General features: G+C 39.8%; 1 protein-coding gene across 1 annotated transcript; it reads left to right on the top strand.

Annotated features, from left to right (window-relative positions):
- Nucleotides 1-1,019: 1,019 nt before the first annotated feature.
- Nucleotides 1,020-5,058, top strand: LOC112184191 (cation/H(+) antiporter 15). The gene is made up of 3 exons (XM_024322461.2): nt 1,020-1,569; nt 2,165-3,823; nt 4,058-5,058. The coding sequence occupies exons 1-3, from the start codon at nt 1,336-1,338 to the stop codon at nt 4,772-4,774; spliced, it is 2,610 nt and encodes an 869-aa protein (XP_024178229.1). The 5' UTR covers nt 1,020-1,335; the 3' UTR covers nt 4,775-5,058.
- The last annotated feature ends 11,473 nt before the right edge of the window (nt 5,059-16,531 follow it).

Raw genomic sequence — 16,531 nt, 5'->3', positions numbered from 1 at the left:
ATAGCTGCACAAGCCTCTTCTCTCTTTCTAGCGTCGCTAGTTTGGTGGTGGCCCGGTGTCGGCTCCGACCTTGGTTACGATGATGCTGTGGTGATGCTGCCAAACGAGTGGTAGGTCTACGGCGAGTTTTCTTGGCTTGGGATCGCTTGGCTTAGAGGCTAAATTGTGATGGCTATCATTGGGTTCGAGTTTCCTGTGCAGTTGTGGTAGAGGCTGGGCTAAGTTGGGCCAGCTGTTGATGCTTTTGGGCTGAGCTTCCCATAGATTTTGGGCTGATGCCTTTTCTTAGCTTTTATTCTAGTTGTTTATTTTCCAATATATAAACCCTTCTCTTGTTTGGGGATTGTTAATTGTTTAGTGGGCCTCGACCTAGCCTATGCAGCATGTTTGTTTGTGTTTTTTTTTTAATCTTATCTAGTAAATACTAGGAGAAGCTCCTCTAGAAGCTGTTATAGAAGTACTTGATTTCATCATACCATAATGGTGTGCTCGGCGTATGGAGTCATGTAGATTAGATTGTCTACGAGGTGAGGTGTTTTGTTAGCATAGACTACTCAACTCTCGTATTGTCTAAAAAGAATAGTTGTTTTTTGTATTATTCTTACCCATGATTCAAAGTCATATAAATGATATGAACTCTTTTATTAAAAGGAAAAAAAAAAAAAAAAAAACCAAATCAATCATATAAAATGCAGTTCCATAAATCACATATATGATTGAGTTCAATTAAAACTCGTCCATATTAAAAAAACATTAATCATGCACGTACATATGTGTTTCAGACCACTTCTGGATTGAAACATATTCTTCAAGAAAAACAATCGATCATTGCTATGAGAAGTAATGAATGAATTACCTTTAAGAAATTCACAAAATTCTTAAACTAACGAGCTATCAATGTCTTTTGCACGTATATAGGATGGGGAAGAACATTCTATCTAAAATAGGCAAACTGGAAAGTAACCATATGTAGACCGTAGATAGAATAACCTCCAAATGGGGTGGATATCCATCAAAAACTGAGCTGGCCTTCTCCCTTCGATCTCATTCATTTCTCCATCATTTCCTTCAAGATACTTTGTAGATTTTTCTCTCCCTTTCAATCTCTGCGTCTAAAAGACGCAATCAACAGAAACCTATGTTCATATCATTTTTCCTTGCAAGCAGGAACACTCTTTTTGATGTTCAGGTCAATTCCATTACGTTGATTAAGAAAGTAAGAAGAAGCTAACGGCCGCCTGCCCTTCCTTGTTATCTCTTTTTTTTTGCGGTGGTGGCAGTAGTGACATAAACCGGTGAAGATTAAACGAAGTGGTACGCAGAAATTAGCTAACCATGGCGAACGCGACATCGGCCAACGGGACTAATATGACTAATGCATCAGATACTTCAATAGTATGCTATGCCCCAACCATGATAACCACCAATGGTATTTGGCAGGGAGATAACCCTTTAGACTATTCCCTCCCTCTTTTCATCTTGCAGTTGACTCTGGTCGTCGTCACCACTCGCGTTCTCGTCCTCCTTCTCAAACCCTTTCGGCAACCTCGTGTCATCGCAGAAATCATGGTAATTATTATCAACTTCTTTGATGAGCATATCATACTTCATATACATACATACATACATACATATATATATTACCAACGAATTAGTCAATTAATTATCTTCAAGCAAAATCATTTCATTTCCATCAAACGCATACATGCATCAAGTTGAAACCTATTTTTGAGATGATAAACAGATTTAGATAATAAAGGTACTAATTTTTCTCAATTTTCTATTGTTACTAATAAAGTAATTACAATTTTAGGTGTTTTTTGTAATTTATATTTTAAGTAGCTAGGTTAGTCACAAATGGGTCAACATTGAGTAATTATTTTGAATTTCTAGCTTGTAGACCACGCAAATTCTATATCTAATTGATTATGATTGTAGTTTTTTTGATACTATGATTATAATTGTAGTTGGTGGTTCAAATTTTAGTATTGTTGTTTAGGGCTTATGGATATCGAGGGTCAGGGAACCTCAAACTTGAAGTTGATCTACATCCCGTCATATTTGAAATTTGATATAGACCTTCAACTTTCATAACTACTTTATGTTGATCAAGGTCGACGTACATCAATATATGACGTACTAATGTTCTCTAGTACTATTGCAGGGTGGAGTGTTATTGGGTCCATCGGTGCTTGGACAGTATAAACCATTCGCCGACACAATATTCCCCATGAGAAGTGTGATGGTGATCGAGACCATGGCAAATGTGGGTCTCCTCTACTTCCTCTTCTTGGTCGGCTTGGAGATGGACATTTCCGTTATTCGCCGCATGGGCAAAAGAGCCGTTATTATTGCTGTTGCCGGCATGATCCTCCCCTTCGCCATTGGTGCCGCCTTTTCGTTCCTCATCCACGATAGAGGAAAATCAATGAACCAAGGTACCTTCATTCTCTTCCTCGGCGTTGCCCTCTCCGTCACCGCCTTCCCGGTCCTTGCTCGAGTCCTGGCCGAGCTCAAGCTCGTCAACACCGAGCTCGGCAGGATTGCTTTATCCTCGGCACTGGTAAACGACATGTTCGCTTGGGGTCTCTTAGCTCTGGCCATTGCCTTGGCGGAAAATGACTCCACTTCGCTGGCTTCCCTCTATGTTGTTTTGTCTAGCATTGCCTTTGTTTGCTTTTGCATATTCGTGGTCCGACCTGCAGTGTGCTGGATTATCCGAAGAACTCCAGAAGGAGAATCCTTTAGCGAGTTCTACATTTGCCTTATTCTCACCGGGGTCATGATCTCCGGATTTGTTACTGACGCCATAGGAACACATTCCGTTTTTGGGGCTTTCGTGTTTGGTTTAGTCATCCCTAATGGACCACTTGGCGTCACTCTCATCGAGAAGCTCGAAGATTTTGTTTCGGGGCTTCTGCTCCCTCTTTTCTTTGCCATTAGCGGACTTAGAACCAATATTACTACGATCGAAGGAATTGGAACCTGGGGCCTTCTTATACTCGTTATCTTTCTCTCTTGCATCGGAAAAATAGCCGGTACAGTCATTGTCTGCCTCTTTTACCAGATGCCATTTGACGAAGGGTTCACTCTAGGACTGCTCATGAACACAAAAGGCCTCGTCGAATTGATTGTCCTCAATGTCGGCAAAGACCAGAAGGTTCTAGACGATGAGGCCTTTGCAATTATGGTGATTGTAGCTGTTGTTATGACTGGAATCATTACACCAATAGTAACAACAGTTTACAAGCCGGCAAGAAGGTCTATACCTTACAAACGAAGAACGATTCAAAGGTCGAAACCCGATGCGGAGTTACGAGTACTTGTTTGTGTCCACACACCTCGAAATGTGCCTACAATGATCAACCTTTTAGAAGCCTCTTACCCCACAAAGCGATCTCCTTTGTGCGTCTACGTACTCCATTTAGTTGAGCTCAGTGGCCGTGCATCTGCAATGCTCATTGTTCATAACACTCGGAAATCTGGTAGGCCGGCGCTCAATCGAACCCAAGCTCAGTCTGACCACATCATAAATGCGTTCGAGAACTACGAGCAGCATGCCGGTTGTGTCTCGGTGCAGCCCTTGACTGCAATCTCACCATACTCTACAATGCACGAAGACATTTGCAACTTGGCAGAGGACAAACGTGTTGCCTTTTTAATTCTTCCTTTCCACAAACAGCAAACAGTGGATGGAGGAATGGAATCCATGAACCCGGCTTTTAGAACAATGAACCAAAATGTATTAGCAAATGCGCCATGCTCAGTCGGAATTCTAGTGGATAGAGGTCTCAATGGCTCCAATCGCGTGGCTGCAAACCAGGTATGTTGAGTATCTTTGTTATAGCCAATATAGCTTATTGAAAGACCAAAAGCTAGTGGATGGTACTTTGGTCCAGGTTACTTTGGATTGAGCCAATATAGCTCAACTATTGTCCGATTCATAATAACCTAAATTTTATAAGTACTTGGCATGTTTTAGTTCCATGAGCGCAATTGTTTTTAAACTAATATTAACTGCCTCTTTCTTAGAAAAAAATTGGTTCGACCCTTGCAGGCATCTCACAATATAGTGGTACTTTTCTTCGGTGGACCGGACGACCGAGAGGCGTTGTCATATGCATGGAGGATGTCTGAACATCCAGGAATAACTCTTGCAGTCATGCGTTTTGTTCCCGGGCCGGAAGTCGCGGAGCCGGTAGGAATAGTGAAACCCGATCCTGATGCCGCAAACAACGGCAACAACAATTCAAAGATATTGTGTGTCGAAACGGACGTGGGGTGGGAGAAGAAACTCGACGAGAAGTTGATAAATGAGTTTAGGACACAAAATATGAACGACGAATCAATTGTGTACCTGGAGAAGGAGGTGAACAATGGAGAGGAGACGGTGGCGGTGGTAAGGTCAATGGACAGCGTGCATGACCTATTTATAGTCGGCAGAGGACAAGGCATAATATCGCCATTAACGGCGGGGCTAACCGATTGGAGTGAGTGCCCGGAACTAGGTGCAATTGGGGATTTGCTTGCGTCTTCCGACTTCGCAACAACCGCATCGGTTTTGGTAGTGCAACAATTCGTTGGTGATGAAGGGAATGCAGTAGTCGAACACGAGCTCGAGGATCCCAATGAGGGGCACGGAACACCGCAACCGGTAGCCAGCAGCCCAGCAGATGAACCTCAAAATGCGCAGTTTGGCAACATCCAGCGACATATGAACAAGCGGACTCAACCACCACCTAGGGTACAAAATACTAACGTGTACAGCCCCTAAACACCATCTTAAAAAGCTAGTACAAACTTTGTCCCTTTTCTGTATGCTACAGTTTCTCTTTTGTTTATAATGAACCAATGGCAGATATATATACAGAACTAATACATAATCTATAGACATCTTATGCCTGTTAGTAAATTAAGTCCTGAGGGTTGATTAAGAACTTTCCTTTTTCACTAACTCAACACATTAATTGTAGCTATATATGTGTGTGTGTTTGTGTCTAGCTATGAAAAGTAAGTATACTTGTATGCTAATGCTGTAGAATATTCTGTAAATATTTACTTTCCTTGTAGATGTAGATTACGTTTTCTGTATAATTGTAGGAGATGTTTTCCTATTATGACTACTCTTGTATCTCTTTATATACCTCCTATTTTGGAGATGAATAATATATCAAAACAATTCGAAACCCATTGAATTCTTATTTTCTACTTGGTATTAGAGCAGGCTTAATTCCTGCACTGTATTCCTCTGAAACCCGAAACCTGCATCTCGAAGAATTTTTACGAACCACCTGATCAAATTGATTTTTCCACCATCACAAGTCCATTCGAAATTGACCCAGACAAACTTGGAAGCTGCAACATCACGTGGGGACTATATACCACCACATCCTTCATAATTGTCTAGGCCTAGCCGACAAGCCACAAGCCAAGCCAAGTTGCTGCATAATTGTTCAAGCCTTGCTGCGCGGCTACAGTCCCTACAGTCCTCCTTTTTTGATTTCGTACAGACCCTTATTTCTGCTAAATGGAGGACGATGCTGCCACCCTTGCACTCCACAACATGCCTCCAATTATTAACCATGCCTTATCATACCACATCTCAAGATAACTCAGCGTTTCCAACTGGCGTTGCCTTGAACGAATCCAACTACACCATATGGGCTTCTCTTATGAAGATGAGGATCAGAGCACGAGGAAAGGTTGGCTATCTTACTGGAGCTAGAGCTGCACCAAATGTAGATTATGCTGAATTTGAAGTTTGGACCACAGAGAACGAAAAAGTGAAGAGTTGGTTAATTGATTCCATGGAGCCATCACTCATGAATCGGTATATCTAACTTCCAACTGCCAAAGATGTGTGGGAAGCTATTGAGAAGACTTTTTATGATGATTCTGATGAAACTAGGATTTTTGAATTAAACAAGAAGTGCTTTGGAGAAAAACAGAATGGCCGGACTCTTCCTACATACTACAATGAATTGGTGGGAATGTTTCAGGAAATTGATCAGCGTATGGCCTCTCAAAATAACATAGTGGCTGCAGTTGTTCAAGAGACCACTGTCATGGCACGAATGCGAGTTCACATGTTTCTTAGTGGACTTGATTCAGAATATGATCAAGTCCGTGGTGAGATTCTACGCAAAGACCCAAAATTCGACTTGGAGCAAAGTTATGCATATGTTCGGAAGGTGCATTCTGAGAGGCAGGCAATGGGACACGCCTCTGAATCCTCTGCCATGGCTGTCCAACGCAAACAGGGTCCTCCCCCAGGCTTCTCAATTCCTCCACAACGCCACCCTTAGAGTAAAACAAATCCATATGCAAATACAAAGTGTCCAGTGTGTGGAGATTTGGGTCATAGCAAGCAACGTACGATGTTATGAAGTGATTAGCTACCCTGATTGGTGGGATTTCACCAAGAAACCGAGAAAAAAACTTTGGAAAATCTGTCGTGGCTACTACAGAGGAAACGCAGCCATCTAATGCCTCCGCTAATATAGCACGGTCAGGCATGAAGGGTAAGATATCTATGAATAGTTCTTGGATAATTGATACAGGTGCATCTGTCCATATGATTAATTATCCTAGTCTGTTACAAAAGATGAAACCCTCCTCTCAAAATATTGTTTCTACTGCTGATGGTACTCCAACTCCGGTTATCAGAGAAGGTTCTGTTGTTCTCTCTAATACATTAACTCTTGATTATGTGTTAGTTGTTCCTTCATTGGCATATAATCTCCTCTCTGTTGGCCAAATTATTCTAGCACTAGCATGTATTGTGACCTTTTATCCCTCTTTCTGTGTGTTTCAGGACATTCTGACTCGGCGGATTCTTGGTTATGGTGTTAGAAGGGGGAAACTCTACTACTTGGATCTGACAGAGAGTGGCGAACAACAGTTGTTAGGACAAGTAAATCAGGTCAATGGAGTAGAGAGCGCTAGGGAAACAGTGTGGCTATGGCTTCGTCGTTTGGGTCATCTATCTTTTAGTTATCTCAGGAAACTACAACCTCATTTGTTCTCGGTTGTCAGTGATTCAGATTTTTGTTGTGATGTATGTGAATTGGCTAAGAGCCATAGAATTTTTTATTCACCTAGTCTTAATAAAAGTCCCATTCCATTTTTGAAGATTCATTCTGATGTCTAGGGTCTTGCCAAGATCCCTTCTCTTTCTGGAGCTAGGTATTCTGTGACTTTTATTGATGATTGCAATCGTATGACTTAGGTATCTCTGTTAAAGAACAAGAGTGATGTATGTCCCATGTTCCAAGATTTTCATAAGATGGTGTCCACACAATACCAACTGTCTATTCGTATTTTCCAGTCTGACAATGGTGGTGAATATGTTAATGGCCTTATGCAGGAGTTTATGCAATCTCATGGAATTCGACATCAAACTTCAAACTCATATACTCCTCAACAGAATGGATTGGCAGAAAGGAAGAATCGACAGTTACTTGAAGTTGTCCGTGCTTCTTTGTTTGGCATGCATGTACCTCGTGAATATTGGGGAGAAGCTGTGAAGTCTGTCGCCTACCTCATTAATCGTACTCCTTCTCGGGTAATTGAATTTCAAAATCCTCAGCAGAAACTTCAGAAACTTCCGTCACTTCTGTCGCTACCCAATCTTGAACCTCGCGTGTTTGGATGCATAGTCTATGTTCATATTCCCAAGCCTCAACGTAGCAAGCTTGATCCCCGTGCCCGTAAGTGTATCTTTGTTGGTTATGCCGAATTCCAAAAGGGTTATTGTTGTTATGATCCTCTTACTAGCACTCTGTATGTTTCTCTTGATGTTGTGTTTCGCGAATCTGAGCCATATTATTCAGGGGGAGTTTCAAAGTCTTCCCTTCAGGGGGAGAGCAACTATGAAGGAAATGCTCGAGATTTATTTGCATTTGAAGAATTCGAAGATTTAGAGGCTTTGGAGTTAAAATTTGGAGTCGGAAACTCTCCAATATCAGTGTAAAATGACATAGATGTTGAGATGGCAACCGAAAAAGAATTGGGAGAATTGGGCACTGAACCAATCGGTGGACCCGTGGAGGTGGAGTACTCAGATGGAGGTGTTGACCAGACCGTGGGGTCCACAGGTGAGGATGGTGGTCTGATGGGATGTAGACATGTCAGTGGACCAGTGGGTCCCTCGGATGGGCAGTTTTTTGAGTCTCCAAGCAGATGTCTTTGCTCCAGTCTTTCAGTGGGCTCCAGTCAACCATGCAACACACTAAAAACTCCCAATGCTGCAAGTCAATTTCATGATTTGTCAGAAAGGGCAGGTCCAACACACCAACCTGTTACTGTGCAGCCCCAAAGTGGGCTTGACTTGTCAAACAGGGACCATGTGCACCAGAAAACCGACACGCAACTTGAAGGTCATGATGATGCATTAATGCATTCTGGGAAATATGGAACATCACAAACTAACGACCTGTTCATTCATCAGCCCGACTATAATGCACCCACTGAACATAATATTCAGAGTCCTCATCTATCAGAGTTCTTCCCCCTCTCTACATCGTCAACTGAAGAATCTGCTGCAAATGTTCCTTCTCAGGTACCTTTAATTTCAAACGAGTCATCTGGGGTAGGTAATATTGAGTCTAGGAGATCACAGAGGGCTACCAAGGGTATTCCTAAGAAACAATATGAACCAGACATCAAAACCAAAGCTAAGTATCCTATAGCTAATTACTTGTCTAACCATAGGTTGTCCGGGTCACATGCACTTGTTGTTGATCAATTATCCACTGTATCTATTCCTAGTAGTGTACAGGATGCTTTGGCAAATCCGAAGTGGACTCAAGCAATGAATGAAGAACTAGAGGCTTTGTAAAAAAACTCGACCTGGGATATTGTGACTATGCCTGCTGGAAAGAAGACTGTTGGATGTCGATGGGTGTTTACAATCTCGTTTTTCTCATTACGCTTCCTTACAAATACCCATTTAAATTCTATGGGTTTAACATGGAGAGGTGTAGGAACAACAGGTCCAAACACCTTTCTCTTTGTCAAAGAATCCAATTTGACCTGGGTTGCTTATTTCCTTGTTAGCCAGTCGTCTTTTCGTTGATATTGATCAACAAAGCAAGGTTCGTGGTCATCGCATATTATAGATTCGGTGGCCACCGCAAATACTAATATATCATCGATGACAATCTCAACTCGATTCCAAATCTCACTAAATTTACCAAGATTTCTCTATTCTCGGGAGTGGGTTCAAATGTTAGAGCGTCTCCCAACGTCGTCTCTTCTAGGACAGACCCATAATCCGGATTTGTCTCATGAGATGGATCGGTTTGAGATTGCGATGTTAAGAGGATTCGTTTGTGCCAAGTTTACCCTCTTCTGGGGATAAGAATCCTTCAAACCTGATGGTCTACCTCGCTTCTGGGCAGGGACATATGACTGGTTAGCCGCCATGGTCGTACCTCATCCATCTGGGACGACACATCCTACAGGGACGTCTATCCTTGCACATTTACAGCAGGTATATATGATCTCGTCACTTTAGCTAGATAAGAGAAACTGTCTGGCATATTGTATTCTATACTCTATAGATCTAGAATTGTCTGCACTTCAGTACTTTCTTGCGGTTCGGGGATCATGATGAAACATAGTGGGGAAATTTCATGTTAGTTCACGCGATTCATCAGGAATGGTGACGTTCTTATCTCCCCCTAACGGCGGGAAGACTGTCTCATCAAAGTGACAATCTGAAAATCTAGCGGTAAAGAGATCGCATGTCAAGGGCTCTAAAGAGCACATAATGGATGGGATTCATAATCGACATACACGCCCATCCTTTGTTTAGGACCCAATTTTGTACGTTGTGACTGCACAATTGGCACGTGGACTGCATACCCAAATGCGCGTAAGTGCGAAACATCAGGTTGGTACCTAGTCACCAGCTGTAATGCGGAGTGAGCTTGGGTAGCAGTGAGCCTCAACGGGACCAATATAGCTACATGAAAGATTGCATAGCCCTATGCAGAAATTAGAAGCTTGGTGCGCATTACCAAGATTCTATTTCCGAGATCATCTTGGGTGTGACCATAGGGAACTATATGTTCAGCATCAATCCCAAGGGATATGCAATAATCATCGAAAGACTTCGATGTAAACTCTCCTGTATTATCAAGTCTTATAGACTTTATGGGATAATCCGAGTGGTGAACCCTCAATTTCATGCTCTGGGTGAGAGTTTAGCAAAAGCAACGTTTTCTTGTGGACAATAGTGTAACATGTGATCACTTTGTCGATACATCAACCAAAACCATTAATATTTAACTGGTCCACATAGTGGTTGGATATATCCACAAATTTCCCTCGCATTCTGTGCGGAAAAATGGTGGTGTATGTACTAGTCTTTGCATATGATGGTCTAGCATTAAATATTCTTAACGAGTATGGCATAGTGTATCATTATATACAAGACCCTTATTCTTAAGGGGATACACCTGCGATGAATTGATGATACGGTGCATCATACTTTCACCTGGGTGTCCCAAACGGTCATGCCATTGCAAGTAGTTGCTTAAATTAGTTAGCTTCTAGCTAACAGATTCCAATTTCTCCAATGTACACTTCTGGCTACACATTTTGGAGGTTATGCAAAGATATTACACTAATTTTTCTCACTGGTTTCAGCATGATAACTGATGGTTTAAATATCCTTAATACTCAATAAAGTTCTTCTCGAACATGGAGATTATAAGGCCTCATTAATGGTAGGTTCAATACCATTGGACAACATATAGTGGGTTTTGCCATAACCCTCTATCAAGTTGGATTGGCCTGATACGGTTGTCACAGAGGTATGAATAGACAGTAAGTTTGAAAAATATCTCCGATCTGGGAGTATGGTATGCGTAATAGCACTTTTAATCAGACAACAAACTTCTCCACAGAATATGTTTATTCATTAATTTAATTCAATGGATCACATGTATGAATAAGTTTATTGAATTAAATATATTCGAAGATAACCACATTTCTATAATCCAAAATAATTGAAAACATAAATCACCAAAATCCAAAGATGTTTCATTCATTAAGATGAAATAGATATGGCACAAGGGGCCAATTATACTCATGTCTTTGAGTTCTAATCCTCGGTATGTTCAGTAATTGCCTGAAAATCCGTGATCTCTAGTGTGGAATCGATAGAAAATGACCCTTTAATAAAGTTGGTATTTCGAGTTTCGCGACCGGCGTAATACTCATCTACTGCTTAGGCTATCGCACAACAGGTGCGGGACCAGCAGTCAATTCCTCCACATCGATAACAAAGATCATGCTGATTCTGGTGGCAGCGGGCCGGACCAGTGTTCCTTTCAACTCGGGCTTGCTAAGTTATGGCATCATGGTTCCTACCACGTGGAGCCTGATTACATGTCCTCTTGGGCTTTGGCCAAGTGGCAGATGGTCATATAGGCTAATTTCATTCTGTCAATCATGTCTTGCTTCAAGCAAGAAAATGGTCATTTGATGGTGAAAGTGCTCTTCTAGGGCGACCGAAAGAGTCTGTGTATCCTCTTCATCGGATACTCAACTTGGAGTGTTTTCTCCATATGTTTTCTTTGAAAATTATGGCACTCATATTAAAAGCCTAAATGATGACATTGTTAGCATTGATTGTTGATCTCATCTTCTTTGCAGTCAGATGAATTTTCACATCTTGAGTTCACTTTAGATAGTTTATTCTGGAAACCTCCAAAGCAACAAAGTCAAACATGTTGAGATTTGACATTTCTTACAGGAGAGGAACAAATAATATTAGTGCTTTGAGTAATATCATCCATAAGCAAGTAATGAGAACTTCAGGTTCTATAACATGATATGAAAAATCGGATTAGACATGTAAAATCTACTGGTTTTATCATGTGTGGTGAATTTATGAAAGAAACTTCAAGTTTCTTAAATGGCATTATCGAAACTACAAGTTCGATTTATGTATGAACTACTGGTTCATTTAGAACTTCTAGTTCATTAGGTACCTGCATTTTCTACATATATATTCTAGTGCGAAAATTTAGACAAGTAACATAAAAATATTGAATAAAGTAAATTGTAATAATATCTCAAAAATTGGATAAATGGAAATCATATATCAATTGAGATATTAATTGCATGCTAGTAATATAACAGATTAATTATCACACAATTATGCAAATAAATGCTTCTGGCAATTAATTACACATATTAGGTATGGTGAATCTATTTACAATATGAAATCATTTTTCCTTTTATTTTGATTCTACTGGACCAAAGAAGGAGTGGGCTTGATAGTGAAGCCTATCGGGCTTAGTCTGCGGGCTCGTGCTGGTCAAAGAGTATGTGAGGCCTGCTGGGCTGCTAGGTCATGTACAGGGAGAGTGGGCCTGCTGGGCTCAAACTGGTCTGTCAAGGAATGAAAAGTTATTACTCAACCCTTTTGGTAGCTCTAATTGAATACGACCAGGTAAGGAAACATGAGGTTTAGGTGGAGCGAGGCTCACTTAAGTACACGACCTCATCTGAACCTTGCCTAGACATCTCATCCAACTGGATAAGCCTAGTTTGAGAAGATTCATAACTTTTGTCATGGCAACATGTGATGAGCTTCTGTTCTAGCCTTGCAACTTGGGCTTGAGCTTCTGGCTTGAATTTTTTGTTGTTGTGACTATGGGCTTGATTTGAGCTTCTGATTTAGCCTCTATTAATATTCACAATTATAACATAAATAAATTAATGCAGCGGTTATGTACCTAAGGAAATGGGTTCAAATCCCATTAATGCTTCTGGCATTACGTACAAGTAATAAATTGGGCAAATGCTTCTGACATAATGTTTATGTAATAATCGCGCAATAATGTTAGCCCATAATGCTTCTAGCATAAGGAATTATAATGGCAAATTCAAATTTGTGTAACTAAAAATTAAGCCCATAATTCGCGTAATATACAATATTAAAACGATTACATTGTGAAATTATTATGGTAACTGTTTTGGATAAATGTCAATCAAAACCAAAACATGAATTGAATCAATTGATCAATCGCCAATTATATGGAGTTGAATATGCTTTTGGCAGTATTAATATTAAATGGTGGTTATAATTACCAATTGGCTATAATGGCACAGTGGACAACATGCTGGGCTAGTACACACTGTGGCTGGGTTCGAATCCCAGAAATAGCAGGCTTTATTTTTGCATGATTGATTGATGCTCTCCAGTTGTGAATTGGTGCTACTGGACCAAGTGCTAGAAATAGCTACAGCCAAAGAATCCTAATTTTTTTTTTCTTTCCAATCAAACAATCTAAAAGACATGAACAAATATATACAGATACGTATACCAAGTAAACAAATCATGTAGGATTTACTAGGGTTCATGCATTATGGTGATTTTTCATATAATCAAGGCTTGAAAAACATGATCTAAAATTAGAATTTAGAAAACATTACTAGATGCAGAATGGATGAATCTTTAGTTTATTTGTGCAGAACTGAGAAAGTTGTCTTCTCAGCCAATCTAAGAGCTTGTTTGTGATTTAGATCCTAAACCAGATTGAACGATGATCCTTGATAGGCGCATTTTAATGTGATATTTTAAATGTTAATTTCTCACATTTTGCTTAGTTATTCCTTAACGAATCGATTTTTAACTTAATTTCTATTTTTAGGTACATTGGAGTAGATGAAGAAGAAATGAGTGTTACGTCCATAATTACCTTGAAATGATGGAGAAGAATGAAAATGCACTAAAAAGTCAACCTTGAATATTTTCTTACTCCGGCTAGGAGAATCAGAGCCAAGCAAGGAAGAAGGAGCGGCCACCTGACCAAATGAACTCGAAATGAGCTGAAACTCTCCAGATCCATTCTAGACACCCAAAGGATCATTTCTTATGAAGAGTGCCAGAGAAAAATATGAGTGGAAGGCCTTCAAACAATCAGCCCAATTTTCTACAGAAGCAAAACCGGAAAACTGGACCTGTAAGAGATCCAGCAGCATTTCCGGCCCAACCACATGGAATAAAGCTCTGAAAATTTGTGAGGATGATATACACTCATAGTGGAACATTTTTTATGAAGAAGTCGAAGGCTCATTCTGAAGTTTTGATGGAGAAATAATTGAAGGAATAAAGGGGAAGAAACTGACCTGAAAACAACTCAACACCACATATTCATGTTTCCCACCCATATGAAGAAAGCATTTCTTTTTCCTTGGATACAATTTTTCTACCCTAAAAGATCATCATCACTTCCACATTTCTTCACCTTCATGCTTTGCTTTCATCATTACCTCATCTTTTACATATTTTACAAACCACTCTCATACTCCACTTTCATTATTTTTCTTCATCTCATCATTTCACTCTTCTTTTTCTTCCCTATTTAAACACCTTCTCCTCTCACTCTCAATCACCAATTCCTTCATCCATCTCATCTTCTTTGTCTCTCCATTTCCTTTCCATTTTCTCTCCATCCTCTAGTGCATTCAACATTTCAAGCAAGGCCAAGGGAGAAGAAGAATTGCCGTGAGCATCATCCTCCATCACCATCCTTGAAGCTTGCTTTCGAGATTCAAGAGACCACATCCTCAATTCGTTCATCTCATCTCCATCTCACGGTGTAATCCGATTCTCCTTTGTAACCTTTGCTTTGATTTCGTTGGTTTTGTTCTAGTTGACATATGTGTTTGAATGAATATTAATTTCTGGAATTTTATGATTAATTGAGAATTTTCAGATTCATATATTGTGATTCGAGAGTTGCTTATGTGAGTTTGTTTAATTAAATTTGCGTTATAGATAACTTTTGTATTTTAATCTTATGTGGTTGCAAACACGTAAGGTTTTGATATGAATGGTGCTAGGTTTAAGAACATGAAATCGACTTTTCGTTTTGTGTAAACTTGAATCAAAATAGTAAAGGTTTTGTGCAAAGACCGAATTTAATTAAAGAGGATTGCAATTAGGTGGACTTTTCCATACTAAGTTGTACACTTGAGTTGATAGCCTTTCTCTATGTGTAATGCGTTAAACATGACATGATTGACTAGCTTTCTAGGGTTTGATTGCATGTTTAATAGGATTAATCTAGGTGCTTTCGCTTAGGTTAATTAGCATTGAAAAGTAAAAAATGGGAATTCATTTGCTTTCGAATGTTTCACATGATCAACTCCTCTCTCATGACTTAGATGAACAATATTAGGGTTTGAATCAATTTTAAATCATATGTTTCGGTTTTTTATCTTTGTTCTCTCACTCCATTTTATTTTTATGTTTTTGCATTTTAATTATTTTGTTAACTTAGTTTTATTTTCGGAAAAACCAAAAACAAAATCCCCCCTTTTTCGTAAATAATGTTTATACTTGTGAATATCTTTGTGAATATTATACTTTGTTTTAATTTTAATTGTTTAATTGTTTGACAATGACAGGTGTACCCTCAATCCCCGGAATAGAACGATCCCTATTTGCTTATACTACTAACGATATTTCAGGGTTAAATTGCGCGCTTGCCACGAGCGACGTCAATCCTCCTTTGGTTGATAAGCAATTTCAGAGCTTTTCGTGCTGATAACATGTTGTAAAACAAACATAAAAGAATTTGAGGGAGAGAGAGATTAGATGCAGAGTTTAGACGTAGAGAGTAGAATGTGTGTCTTATTCATCTCACCATGAGGAGCCTTATATAGGACTACATGGTGTACACAAAAGGGTAATACTTAATTACAATTCAATCACTCCTACAATTACAACCTTCAATCACCAATCTATAGGGATAGGCACCTATTACTCAACATCTATTTACTACATTTCTTTATTTTTATGTGTTTTTAGGGCTAAATGTGGTCACTATAGGCCAAATTCAGTTGCTTAATGGATGGAATTATAAGAAGTGGAGAAATCAAGTTGAATTTTATCTGTCTATGCATCAAAACATGGATCTTTGCTTGATTGATGAACATCCATTAGAGCTAGACACTGAGAGCACAAAAGAAGATAGAAAATATTATAAGGAGTGGTATAGCTGTAACAGGAAGGCTAAGAATGTGATAAGAACCTCTATGTTTGACACTGTCAGGGACTCAATTATTGAGCCAGAGCTTGCCATGGATTTCCTAGAGGCCATAGGAGATAAGTATCAGGAGAGTGACAAAGCTAAGGCTACTAGGCTATCCAAAAGATTTAATGAGCTGGAGTTTTCAGGAAAAGGAAGTGTGAGGGATCACATTATGGAGCTGATTGACCTTAACTCGAGGCTGAGGGATTTAGACATGGGAGTTAAAGACTCTCAGGTTGTGCATGTGGCACTTCAGTCACTGCCTAACACCTACAGTAACTTGAGAACCTCATACCATGCCCAAGAGTCTAACTGGGACCTGAACAAGTTGATTTCTATATGTGTAGTAGAGGAAGAGAGAATCAGAAAAGAAGGCAAACCAGCTACTGCAGTCAACCTAGTTGAAAAGCCTAAGTGGAAGAAACAAAAAAAACTTAAGGCCAAGAAGACTGCCACCACTAAAGTACCTGGCA

This window comes from Rosa chinensis, chromosome 2, assembly GCF_002994745.2.
Source record: "Rosa chinensis cultivar Old Blush chromosome 2, RchiOBHm-V2, whole genome shotgun sequence".
Taxonomy (NCBI): domain Eukaryota; kingdom Viridiplantae; phylum Streptophyta; class Magnoliopsida; order Rosales; family Rosaceae; genus Rosa; species Rosa chinensis.
The sequence above is the reverse complement of the archived record's forward strand: the minus strand, read 5'-3'. Positions and strand labels throughout refer to the sequence as shown.